General features: G+C 38.2%; 1 protein-coding gene across 3 annotated transcripts in view; it reads right to left on the bottom strand.

The window, feature by feature from the left end:
* Positions 1–904: 904 nt before the first annotated feature.
* The window catches only part of MS4A13 (membrane spanning 4-domains A13), a 28,271-nt gene continuing 15,176 nt past the window's right edge, over positions 905–13,999 (bottom strand). Inside the window, exons 6-8 of one of the 3 annotated variants that reach the window (XM_043482292.1) lie at positions 5,946–6,041; positions 1,769–1,841; positions 905–1,160 (exon numbers count right to left, since the gene is read on the bottom strand). In XM_043482292.1, the coding sequence (XP_043338227.1) occupies positions 1,782–1,841; positions 5,946–6,041 (156 nt within the window). In that variant the 3' untranslated portion in view covers positions 905–1,160; positions 1,769–1,781. Of the gene's footprint in view, positions 1,161–1,248; positions 1,842–5,945; positions 6,042–13,999 lie in introns of those variants that run through there. The other 2 variants (XM_043482293.1, XM_043482290.1) reach the window with 2 other exon arrangements.

Genomic DNA, 13,999 nt, shown 5'->3' with positions numbered 1-13,999 from the left:
CAGCCTCCAATTGTGTATTTTCAACTGCCCAAGAGACATCACCACTTTAATATCTCGTATCAATCTCAAATTCAACTATCCAAAATGGAACTTACCACTTTATGCAATCCTGCTGTGTCTTCTGCATTTTGTATGCAAAAACTGAGGGTCATTTTAGACTTATTTTTCCCCTTAATACCTTATTTTTAATCAGTCAACAAAACTAAAACGTGTCCTTTTTTCTCTGCTTGTTTGAGTCATTGCATTAATTATCCATTACTCTCACCCACAGTCTACTTGTTCTTATCAAAGCTTTCCTCTTTAACGCATTTCCCTCCATTTATTACTTTTTTCTCAGGTGTAACGTCAAGCTTATTGTTTCCTCCTTAAAAGCTCTTCAGTCATTTTGCACTATCTGCAAGATGTATTTCAACACTTTAGTCATAGGTCTTTGATGATTTGACTCTATCATCTGGTCTCTCCCTACTTTTCCAACTTTTACTCTCGACCTATTTCTCCCTGTCATTATGTTTTAATGATACATATTTATTTTAGCTATTAGAATATGCTGTGATCTTTTTCACACATCTTCTTTTTTTGCATGAGCTAATCTTTTCACTTCAAATGTCTGTCACCTTTCAATCTGCTTGGTAAACTATGATTACTCCCCCGCTCAGAGGTCATATTCTTGAACTTTATTCCTTCTTATTTCCCAATAAAAGAATCATTATCTTTTTTCTTTTGTTTTTCTCATAATTATGTTAATAAAGTGTCACACTACCGTATTGATTTGTTAACTGTTTGTTTCCTTCCTTAAAATAAAAACTCTTTGTGATGAGGTGCCTCATTAATTTTTGTTACTACAAAGTTTAATGTATTTGTTGGTACACTGTAATCACTCAATTAATGTGTGTAAGATAAGCACTAAAATTCTTAGAACAACAAAATCTTCATTTGTATTATTAAATAACAATTGATGAAACTTCTTGAGAGACAAGGTAGAAAACAAACAAATAAAAAACAGTAGCACATTTAAAAGAGAGCTACATATACTCACTGGCATGATTAATATTGCTGAGCAAGGCTTTCTGAAGTTCTTTTCCATATTTGAAGGAAGGATGACTCTGAAGTCACAACAGATCCTTGGGAAATTTTCCTTAGTATGGAAGAGCAGCCTGTTGCTTTGAAAAGCAATTGAACAGGTGATCCAAGCAATGAAAAGAAATAAGAAGCAAGGGGGAACAAAAGGGGAAAAAAGACAGCAGAGACTTTTAGGGCAGAAAGGAATTTTAATGAGGAGAGGAGCCGTCAGTGAAGGGACTGAATTGGATGCCTTTTGATTTGTACTTTGTTCAGGCAGCTAGCTCGGGTAGAAGAATTCAGACTGAAATGTACCCTTCACTCATAGAATCAGAATCTTAAGTTATTTAAAATTTTCCTGAGAGTTATACAATATCATGCTCCAAGTCTGTGTAGCTTGTACTCTAGAGACAATCGCAAATCTTTTTAACGGTTTCTTACAAAAGCTCCGTTAGGAAGAGTTGACAGCTATTCAGTGTACCTAGAAAATAATTTTTTCCTTGTCATAATATTATATTTAACTGGGGGAAAAGCTTTCCAATTGGAGCCTACAAAAATATGTGCAAAGAATTTTCTTGAATACTGAAAAGGAAAATTCAGCTTGTTTCATATTTTCTTTTGCACAAAACCTGTGGACTTTGCAGCAGCTTTGTCACACAGATATATCATTAGGGCCCACGTCAGGTAAGAGCATCAGGAGAATTCTCACATTTCTAAGGTTTCTATAAAGCATCCTCAACTTCCTCTGTGACAGCCGTATGATCATCTTCATTTTTGCGACACTGAAAAAAAAATTAACATCTTAAAAATCACATTATGACTCCTAAAATCATACATGTAGTAAATACTTAGTTTTTTAAAAATACAAGCAATAGTGATGTTTATAGAACAAAATGTTAAAGTGCCATTTGTCCTCTTTTGGTTTCATCTCTATCTCAACCCACTCTCTTAATTGCTACTGAATCACATATAACTTTTGGTATACTCCCAGACTTTTAAAATAAAATATTCATGGTCTTCTACAACATCAACAAATGCCAGCACTCCAAATGGGAATGTAACGACATTCCCAATTATTACGCATTCCTTTCCTCTAAAAGTAATGCCATTTTCACTTACAGGCAATCCATCCTTTCTTTTCTTTCTAATTTTACCAATAGCTTCCAGCCCTCCCTCTAAACATAATTTAGCTTTAGTTTTGCCTGATTTCAAATATTCTGTGAGTAGAATAAAAAAGTATGCATTCTTTTGAACTTACTTTTTAATAGTCAAGATTATTATATAGGATTGATCTATGTTGTTAAGTGTAGTTATTCCTCATTTTAATCACCATGTAGAACTTTATTCTCAATATATTCACCACTCACTGAATGCATTTCCACTTCAGGACCATTATGAATAATACTGATACATATGTTTATTTTTTTCCCTAGAAGTTTATCTTGCTTCATGTGTACACACATTTCTGTTGGGCACATAATAAGTTACTGGTAGGGTATGCATAGCTTAACCTTCAGTAAATAATGCCCTGAAGATTTACAAAGTTGTTGCAGTAATTTATACTCCAACTAGGAGTGAGAAATTTCATTTATACACAGTCATTGCTGCTGCTGCTGCTGCGTCGTTTCAGTCGTGTCTGACTCTGTGCGACCCCGTAGACGGCAGCCCACCAGGCTCCCCCGTCCCTGGGATTCTCCAGGCAAGAACACTGGAGTGGGTGCCATTGCCTTCCCCCATACACAGCCATTACCATCACTTAAAATCGTACTCTGAAATTTAGTCATTCTATTAGGTACTTAATATCTCATTGTAGTTTTATTTTAACATTATTATTGAAATGGCTGGATTTATGTCTGACTGCTTGCTGTGTGTTCTCTACATGTCGCATGTCTTTTATATTCCTCCTTTACTTGTTTTTCTAAATAAAATACTTTCTATGTATTATTTTAATTTCTTTGTTAATTTTACTTTAGAATATTTTGGGAATTTTCTTAGTCATTGGTCAGGGGTTACAGTATGCATTTTACCTTATCACAATTTCCTTCAGATGAATGCTAATTTAATTCCAGTAAAATACAGAAACTTTGTTCTAATGTGGCTATATTCCTTCCCCTTCCTTTGTGCTATTATTGCCACATGTATTACATCTACATATGTGACATGAAGAAGGAATGACAACCCACTTCAATATTCTTGCCTGGAAAATTCCATGGATAGATAAGCCTGGAGGGCTACAGTCCATGGGGTGGCAAAGTGTCAGACATGAGCACATGTTGTGTAACCAATGACAGAGTGTTATAATTCTTGCTTTTATAACCTTATCTCTTTTAAAATTTCATATAAGGAAAAAAAATATATCTATAGACACAACAGTTGGCAAACTACAGCACATGAACCAAATCTGACCCATTACCTGTTTATAAAGTTTGATTGAAACAAAGCCATGTCTATTCATTTAAACACTGTCCATGGTTGCTTTCATGTTATTAAGTAAAACTGAGTAGCTGGGACAAATGGAATTAATGTTGATCATAAACATGAACTTAAAATAGGAGATCTTGGACTAACTGGGTGAGCTCAATGTGATTTATGCAATTGTCTTTTAAGTTAGTTAAGAAAGAACAAATGACACATTTAGACTATTTTTTAAATAGTTATCTGCATAATTACCTTTACTGATGCTGTTTCTTAATGTGTATTTGAGTTCCACCTGGTATTATTTCCTTTCAGTCTAAAGAGCTTCCTTTGATGCTTCTTGTAAAGAAGTTCTGCTAGCCACACATTCACAGTCATTGTTCATCTGTATATCTTTATTTCACAGTCATTTTTGAAGGATAGTTTTAAAGGATATAGAATTCATCCTTGGCTGTTTTTTTCTTCCAGCACTGTAATATGCGTTCCTACTACTTTAAGGCCTCCATTGTTTTTGATGAGTTAGTGGTTAATCTTATTATGGATAACACTTACACTGCCCATGAAGTCATTTTTTCTTGCTGCTTTTAAGACTTTCTTCAATTAGTTTATATCTGAAGCATCTAGGAGTGCATCTCTTTGTGTTTATTCTGAGATCACTGAGCCTCTTAGATGAATGCATGATGCATGCTAAGTTGCTTCAGTTGTGTTTGACTCTGTGATCCTATGAACTATATCCCGCCAGGCTTCTCTGTCCATGGGGTTCTCCAGGCAAGAATATTGGAGTGGATTGCCATTTCCTTCTCCAGGGGATCTTCCCAACCCAGGGACTGAACCTGTGTCTTAGATGGACAGAATAATATTTTTCCTCAAATGTGGGAAATTTTGGGCCATTATTTTTCAATTTTTTTCCTCATTCCCTCCTTTCTAGTATTCTCATTATGCATATGTGAGTGCAGTGGATGGGGTCCCCCACAAATCTCTGAAGCTGTTTATTTTTCTTTTTTTTTCAGTTCTTCAGACTGGATGATCTATATATACTGTTCTATCATGTTTGCAGATTTTGTCTTCTGTTGACTCAGATTTGCCCTTGGGTTTTTCATTTCAGAAAGGATGTCAGTCCTGAATATTCACTGGAGGACTGATGCTGAAGCTGAAACTTCAATAATTTGGCCACCTGATGAAAAGAACTGACTCATTTGAAAAGACCCTGATGCTGGGAAAGATTGAAGGTGGGAGGAGAAGGGGATGACAGAGGATGAGATGGTTGGATGGCATCACCAACTCAATGGACATGAGTTTGAGTAAACTCTGGGAGTTGGTGATGGATAGGGAGGCCTGGCATGCTGCAGTCCATGGGGTCTCAAAAAGTCAGACACAACTGAGCAACTGAACTGAATTGTGCATCTTCTGGTCTGGCTGGTTGTCAATTTCTTGCCCCAATAGTATTGTAATCTTAGTTAGGCCAGGTGTTAGATTGGCTTTTCCAGATTGTTTGCAACTGAGATCACCATTGTTTTAATAGTACCCTGGCTCAGAGGTTAAAGCATCTGCCTGCAATGCAGGAGACCTGGGTTTGATCCCTGGGTCAGGAAGATCCCCTGGAGAAGGAAATGGCAACCCATTCCAGTACTCTTGCCTAGAAAATCCCATGGACAGAGGAACCTGGTGGGCTACAGTCTATGGGGTCGCAAAGAGTTGGACATGACTGAGCGACTTTACTCACTCACTAGTCATAAAAATTTCTTTGCTCTACTCCAAATAAAACCAGTCCTCTGCAGCAGTGAGACTGCTGGTCCCCACAGTCTGACTCACCCAGGTAAATTTCTGTAAAGTGGAACCTGGAGTTGAGGCGGCAAGTTGGAAGGAATTGGAGAAGTCCCAAGTTAAACTGTCACAGACATCCACTGCTCTTACCCAAGGTTTAGTAAGTTTTTTTAAATAAACACTTTTCAATTTGTTGTGTTGTTGTTTAGTCACTAAGTCATGTCTGACTCTTTGTGACCCCATGGACTGTAGCATGCCAGACTTCCCTGTCCTTCACCACCATTGCTCAAACTCATGTCCACTGAGTTAGTGATGCCCTCCAACCAACTCCTCCTCTGTTACCCCCTTCTCTTCCTGCCCTTGATCTTTCCTAGCATCAGGGTCTTTCCCAATGAGTCACCTCTTTGCAACAGGTGGCCAGAGTATTGGTGTACTGGAGCTTCAGATTCAGCATCAGTCCTTCCAATGAGTATTCAGAACTGATTTCCTTTAGGATTGACTGGATTGATCTTGTTTTATTTTTGCTTTACTATTGTTTCATGTATTATTTTTCTAATTTTATAAACAGAAAAAAATAGAAAGTGAAATAAATATATTTTATTTTTATTAGTACCAAACATTATATCAGAACACTTTATCTCCTCATAAAGTGTACTTACTAGAAATTACATCTCTAATTTTTCCAGCGAGTTAGATAAAACACTTACCAAACCAACACAGCCGAAGATTGTGTATGTGAATGCAATACACAATTCCAATGTGTAGAAGCTCAGTAAAACACGTGAAATCTCTCTCCCAAGTTTCTGAAATCAGAAAATAGAGAGACATTTTGCATTATTATCTTTTTTAAAACTTAGAGAAAATTTTGGTTGAAGTCTAGTTAGTTCACAACGTTGTGGCAGTCTCAGGAGTACAGTGGTGATTCAACCACACACACAAATGAACACATGTACGCACACGTGTGTGCTCAGCGGCGTCTGACCCTGCGACTCCATGGACTGCAGCGCGCCAGGCTCCTCTGTCCCTGGACTCTCCCAGGCAAGTGTACTGGAGCCGGCGGCCATCTCCTCCCCCAGGGGAGCTTCCTGCCCCAGGGATGGAGCCTCTGTTTTGCATCTCCTGCAGTGGCAGGCGGATTCTTGACCACTAGCACCACCTGGGAAGTGGTGTACATATGTATATATTCTTTTCCCTTCTGGTTATTATAAATATTGAGCACAGTTACCCATGCTACACAGTAGGTCCCTGTTGGTTACCTACTTTATATACAGTAGTGCACATATGTCAGTCCCAAACTCCTAGTTTATCCTGCACTCCTCCCTTTGGTACTCTAGGTTTGTTTTTGATGTCTGTAAGTCTATTTCTATTTTTTAAATAAGTTCATTTGCATCTTTGAGATGATCATACAATTTTTACTCTTCAATTTTTAAATGTACTGTCTCACACTGATTTGCAGATATTCAAAAATCCTTGCATGCCTGGGACAAATTTCACTTGATCATGGTGTATGATCTGCTTAACGTATTGTTGGATTTGGTTTGCTAGTAGTTTGTTGAGGATTTTTGCATCTATTTTCATCAGTCATACTGGCCTGTAATTTTCTTTTCTGTGGTATCTTTGGTTTTGGTATCAGGGTGATGATGGCCTCATAGAAGGAGTTTGAAAAAGTTCCTTCCCCTGCAATTTTTGTAGTAGTTTCAGAGGACTAGGTGTTAACTCTTCTCTAAATATTAGAATTCACCTGTGAAGTCGTCTGGTCTTGGACTTGTTTAATGGAAGTTTTTAAATCACAGAATCAATTTCAGTTCTTTTAACTGGTCTGTTCATATCTTCTATTTTTCTTTCAGTCTTGGGAGATTGTGCCTTTCTAGGAATTTGTCCATTTCCTCTTGGTTGTCCATTTTATTGGCATATAGCCGCCTGTAGTCATCTCTTTTGGGCCTCTGTGTGCCTGTGGTATCAGTTGTAACTTCTCTTTTTTTCTAATTTTATTGATTTGGGCCCTCTCCCTTTTTTTCTTGTTGTGTCTGGCTAAAGTTTTATCAATTATTTTGCTTATATTTTCAAAGAACTAGTTTTGCATTTCATGGATCTTTTCTCTTGCCTTCTTAGTCTCTACTTCATTTACTTCCGCTCTGATGTCTGTGACTTCCTCCCTTCTACCACCTTTGGTTTTTATTTGTTCTTCTTTCTCTAGTTGCTTTAGGCGTAAGGTCAGTTGTTTGAGATTTTTCTCATTTCCTGAGGCAATCTTGCATCACTATGAGCTTCCCTCTTTAACTACTTTTGCTTTGTCCCATAGGTTTTATGGATTATCATGATTTTGTTTTCATTTATCTCTTAGGTATTTTTATTTCTTCAGTGATTGTTTAGTTTATTATTGTTTAGTTGCCACGTTTGTGTTTGTTTTTTTCTTGTTGTCGTTCAGTCTTTAAGTCATGTCCGACTCTTTGTGACCCCAAGGACTGCAGCATGCCACGCTCCCATCCTTCACTATCTCCCAGAGTTTGCTCAAATTTATGTCCACTGAGTTCTGTGATGCTATCTACCCATCTCATCCTCTGACATCCCCTTCTCCTTGTACCTTCAATCTTTCCCAGCTACAAGGTCCCTTCCCAAAGAGTAGGCTCTTTGCATCAGGTGGCCAAAGTATTGGATCTTCACCTTTAGCATCAGTCCTTCCAATGAATGTTCAGGGGTGATTTCTTTTAGGATTGACGGGTTGGATTGCCGTGCAGTCCAACGGACTCTCAAGTTCTTTACAGTCCAACTCTCACATCTGTACCTGACTACTGGAAAACCCAGAGCTTTAACTATACAGATCTTTGTCAGCAAAGTAATGTCTCTGCTTTTTAATATACTGCCTAGGTTTGTCATAGCTTTCCTTCCCAACAGCAAGCGCCTTTTAATTTCATGGCTGCAGTCACCATCTGCAGTGATTTTGGAGACCAAGAAAATCAAGTCTGTCACTGCTTCCACTTTTCCCCCTTCTATTTGCCATGAAGTGATGGGACTGGATGCCATGATCTTAGTTTTTTGAATGCTGAGTTCTGAGTCAGCTTTTTCACTCTCCTCTTTCACCTTCATCAGGAAGCTCTTTAGTTTATCTCCACTTTCTGCCATTAGAGTGGTAACATCTGCATATCTGAGGCTGCTGATATTTCTGCCAGCAATCCTGATCCCAGCTTGGGATTCATTCAGCCTGACATCTCACATGATGTGCTCTGTGTCTAAGTTAGATAAGCCGGGCAGCAACACACAGCCTTGTCACAGTCCCTGCCAAACTAACCAGTCCACTGTCCCATGTCTGCTTCCATTTCTTCTCGTAGCTTGTTTCTAACCTCATAGCTGGAATAGATGCTTGACTGACATGATTTCAGTTTTCTTAAATTTACCGAGGCTTGCTTTGTAGCCCAGCATATGATCTCTCCAGAAGAACATTCCATGTGCACTTGAAAAGAATGTGTATTCTCCTGCCTTTGGATGGAATACTGTATAAATACCAGTTAAGTCCATCTGGCCTAATGTGTTATTTTTAAAGCCTATGTTTCCTTATTGGTTTTCTGTCTAGATGATCTGTCCACTGATGAAAGTAGGGTGTTAAGTCTCCCATTATTATTGTGTTACAGTTAATTTCTCCTTTTATGTCTGTTCACATTTGCCTTACATAGTGAGGTGCTCTATGTCGGGTGCACATATATTTACAATTACATCTTCTTGGATTGATGCCTTGATCATTTTGTAGTGCCCTTCTTTGTCTCTTAGAATAGTCTTTATTTTAAAGTCTATTTTGACTGATATAAGTATGGCTACTCCAGCTTTCTTTTGATATCCATTTGCATGGAATCCCCTTTTTCATCCTCTCACTTTCAGTCTGTATGTGTCTCTAGGTCAGTGGGTCTCTTATAGACAGCTTATATATGGATCTTGTTTTTTATCCATTCAACCAGTCTATTGCTTTTGGTTGGGTCATTTAATCTGTTTACATTATACATGGTTGAAGTTGCTGATCTCTTTATTCCCAATGCACACTAAATATCCTTCATTTGTATTAATACTTTCTTCCTCTTACAGTTACTGGTTTTGATATCATATTTGGGTGTGGATTGTTTCCTACCTTAACTATCTGTTTGACTTTACCATGAACTTTCCCATTTTGTAATTTTCTTGTTTCCAGTTGTGGCCTTTTCTTTTCTGCCTGGACAGATTCCTTGAGCATTTGCTGTAAAACTGGCTTGGTGGTGTTGAATTCTTTTAGTTTTGGTTTTCTGTAAAGTTTTTGATATCTCCATCCTAAAATCTTAACATGAGGCTTGCTGGGTAGAGTGTTCCTGGTTGTAGGCTTTCCCCTTTCACCACTTTAAATAAATCATGTCCTGCTCAGTTGATAGTTTTATGGGGATTCCCTTGTGTATAATTTGTTGCTTTTAATATCTTCTTTTTATCTTTACTTTTTGTCAGTTTGATTACTATGTATCTTGGCATGTTCCTCCTTGGGACTCTGCCCTTCCTGGTCTTGGGTGACAGTTCTCTTTCCCAGTTTATGGAAGTTTTCAGCTATTATATCTTCAAGTATTTTCTCAGGCTCTTTCTTTCTTCGACGGGGCCCCTACAGTGCAAATGTTGGTGCATTTGATGTCGTCTCAGAGGCATGTTAACCTGTCCTCGTTTTTTTTCATTTTCTTCTTTTCTATGGCACCGATTTCTACTACTCTGTCTGCCAGCTCACTGATCCATTCTTTTGCCTCATTTATTTTGCTTTTGATTTCTTCTATTTTTCATTTCAATTATTGTATTCTTCAACCATTTTTGGTTGTTCTCTATATTTTCTAACTCTTTGTTAAAAACTTTTCCCTCTGTGCATCCTTCTTTTCCTGAGCTCTTGATCATTTTTACAATCATTATTTTGAACTCTTTCTTGGGTAGACTGCCCATCTCCACTTCACTTAGTTGTTCTTCTGAGGTTTTGTTTTTCATCTGGATCATGTTCCTTTGCTGTCTCATTTTGTTTAAACTTCTTTTATTTTTATGAATGTGGTAGGTTACATTCCTCAATCTTGGAGATCCTCTGTAGGGGGTAGTTTCTGTATCCCAGAAGGACATTCCTCTCTCATCATCCAAGGGCAAGGGACCAGCTGGCCCCAAGATAGTTTCTGATCTGTTTGTGGACTCATTTCTATAGGCTGTGGGATCGGTTTCCTTGCTCCTGGTGTCTGCCTTTTGGTGGGTTAAGCTTGTTTATAGGCTCATGCAGCCTTCCTGGCAGGATGAGTCGGTGTCTACCCACTGGTTGGTGGAGCTAAGTTTTGGCCCTCTGTGTAGGGCTGTGTCAAAGGGCTATGGGCTCAGAATGTCTTTAGGAAGCCTGGAGTTGTGTGTCAGTCTACTTAGCTATTTGGCCAGAGGTGTGCCAGCACTGGAGCCTACAGGCTGTTCAGTGGGGCCAGGCCTTGGTGCTAAAGACCCAAGCCAGATGTCTGCCTCAAGGAGAGTTCATACAGATGAGTAGTCCGAGATGTCTGCCACCCACTTTTATGACCTCAGAGGGAACAGCTACTCCGTGTTTCCCTAGGAGACCTGCTAAGACCAGCAGGTAGGTCTGACCCAGGTTTCTATGAAGTCCTTGCTTTTGTCCTGGGTCCTGGTGCTTGCAAGGCCTTGCATGTTCCCCCCAAGAGTGGAATCTGTTCTCCCCAGTCCTGTGAAGCTCCTGTAAGCAGCCCTGCTGGGCTTGAAAGCCAAATACTCTGGGGGTTCCTCCTCCTGATGCGACCCCTAGGCTGGTTAGCCTGATGTGAGGCTTAGAGCTCTGACTCCCATGGAAAACTTGTGATATATTCTCCAGTCTGTGGGCCGCTCACTGTGGAGGTGTGAGATCTGATTACATCATGAGTATGCCCCTCCTACTGTCTAGCCGGGGTCTCTTCTGCATGTCTTTGGAGGCAGAGTGTCTTCTTTAGTAGGCACTAGTCTTTTTTTTATCCATAGTTGTTCAGCAGTGATTCTGTGATTTTGGTGTGCTTTTGAGAGGAGGTGAGCTCAAGTTCCTTCTCTGCCATCTTGTCTCCTTCAAGTTTAAAGTTTTAAGATACCTAGAAGATCTTGAAAACTAGGTTTAAATGTGTAGGGATGGCAGAGATCTGCAGTGAGATCCAGTCTTGAGCCAAGTCATAGCACCAGAAAAGTGCTCAGTCCTTATGTGGTTCTCTTAGCTAAGAATCTGGGCAACCTGAAGAAACAGAGAGGAAGCACAAGAAGATTGGTGCTTTGCTCAAGTCATAGAAAAGCCTAGTGGATGCAGTGACTTTACTTGCATTATTATCGTTAGTGAGAGCAGATATGTTCATAGAAGAAGCTCCTAATATGACAGTCAAGGAAAAGAAGGGAAACAGAAGAATAAATCAGCTCCTTTCACTGTCTGATTTCCCTAGGCATTCCTACTCCTGTGCCTTCTGCTTCACTTTCCTAGCTTTCATTCCCCCAATTAGTCATCTACAGCTTTAATTCTTGATCTTCATCACTCAGCAGTCTTATCTCAATTCTTGCAACTCTTCATTCTCATTCTTTCACTACAGTCTCTGGTATAGCTCACTAGCCAAACTCATCAGTCAACAAGATTTGGCTCATGTCTCCAATGATAAGAAGACTACCAAGAAATTTTATTGAACATCAAGCAGTTCTCATTATTAAAACAGCTATTATTACAAATACTTAAATTTACATGTGTAAAAATCTCACATAGAAATTGCTAAAGTATCAGACAGAAGAATCAGTTCAGTTCAGTTCAGCTGCTCAGTCGTGTCTGACTCTTTGTGACCCCATGGACTGCAGCATGCCAGGCTTCCCTGTCCATCACTAACTCCCAGACCTTGCTCAAACTCATGTCCATCGAGTCAGTGATGCCATACAACCATCTTATCCTCTGTCATTCCCTTCTCTTCCTGCCTTCAGTCTTTCCCATAGATAGAAGAATGAGTAAATTCAAAAAGAGAACATTTCACTTAGAAGTATAAGGTGATTGTGACTTCTGAGATAAATACAGCAGATCCCTTTTGTTGCTACTGGAAAGATACTTTAAACTACATATGAGGATGAATGATTTGGTACTAAGCCTGAAAATAAATGTAGTGCTTGTGCTGACTGTGAAAAGACAAGAATGAAATACTGATCTAGATGAAATAACATCACAATTCTCTCTCCTTCAATTCCTTCACCTTCCCCCTTCTCTTTTTCTGGCTTTATTTAATACCTTTTATATGCAAGAAATTATTGGGTGATAGCCATTATATGGTAAGAATGAAATGACAAAATTCCTGATTTTTCAGTTTATATTCCTGTAGAAAATACATAAGGATAATATAAGGTTATATATGAAAAGGTTAAAGATGTCAAAATGGATGAAAAACTTGATCAGTAATCACAGGGGATAGGAGACTCATCTTAAAGTCATTCACATCTAGGAAAGCTTCATAAAGAGGTAGGACATTTGAAGTAAGGACTAAGAAAAATGAAGGAGGAAAACAATAGTCCAGGCAGCTTTAATTTACTTGTTTTTCTGTAACCTATTTTGTTTAAGATATATTTAATATATCTTAATTATATATATTTAATAAAATAATATTTTAATAACATAAATTGGGACAAAAATAATTAAGAAATGGAGACATTAAAAAATAAACCCAAACTATATATCATATGATCTACAGTTTGATAATGTGAGCAAAAAACTAAATGCAAGAATGAACTTAACATTTTTTGAGAAAATTATAAAACAAGTTAAACAGGAGTAAAGTGTTCATTCAAGTTGATATTAACAGGAAAATAAAGAAAAGGCTGTAGTGGGGTTGAAATAGCAAAGTAAAGAATTCTCATTTAATTTTACTGACAGAAACATAGTTATAGCATTTTAGTGGGAAAGTACTTGCAATCTTTTAGCTGACAAGACTGTAAAAAGTAATTTTGCCCTCACTCCTTAATTTCAGACAAAGTCTTCTCCTACAAGTGGAAAGTTGTGTATCTGAGAAAAATAATAGGAAGCATGACTGACTTCTTAATGTATTATTTAATTCAGCTTAAGTTAGTAAGTGCCCCTTTTCTGGAAGTCAATTTGGGTTGTATTTCTTGTCTCCACTAAGTGATTCTTAATTCATAAAAATTTGAGTAAATGATACACAGTAGTTGGTAACTGAGAAGACAGTGTAAAGCTAAGGGTGAGGTTTAGTTTAAGGCTTTGAGACTAGGATATCGAAATAAGGGAGTCTTGCAATACAGTATTTTTGAGGAGGCAAATATTTTCTATTTTATGTATGCTGAGTTGAGATAATGGCAACAGAAACAAATCCAAGTAGAAAAGTCATTAGAATGTTAAAACAACAGGCTTGGCATCTGGGGAAGACAGAGCAGTTAACTAACAGATATGTGATAGCATTTTCTCCACTTATACATACATCAAGGAACAGGGAAGTTAAACTTGTTCAAGGGGTTACACACAGTGAGTATGAAAGGTAGTGTCTGAATAAAGGCAGTTTATTGGTTTTGGATTTATTGTACGAGAAGTATTTTTCAGAGGCATGAACTTTTTTTTTTAATTAATTAATTAATTAATTTATTTTTTCAGTGGGTTTTGTCATACATTGACATGAATCAGCAATAGATTTACACGTATTCCCCATCCCGATCCCCCCTCCCACCTCCCTCTCCACCCGATTCCTCTGGGTCTTCTCAGTGCACCAGGCCCAAGCACTTGTCTCATGCATCCAAC

Source organism: Cervus canadensis, chromosome 11, assembly GCF_019320065.1.
Source record: "Cervus canadensis isolate Bull #8, Minnesota chromosome 11, ASM1932006v1, whole genome shotgun sequence".
NCBI classification, from domain to species: Eukaryota; Metazoa; Chordata; class Mammalia; order Artiodactyla; family Cervidae; genus Cervus; species Cervus canadensis.
The sequence above is the reverse complement of the archived record's forward strand: the minus strand, read 5'-3'. Positions and strand labels throughout refer to the sequence as shown.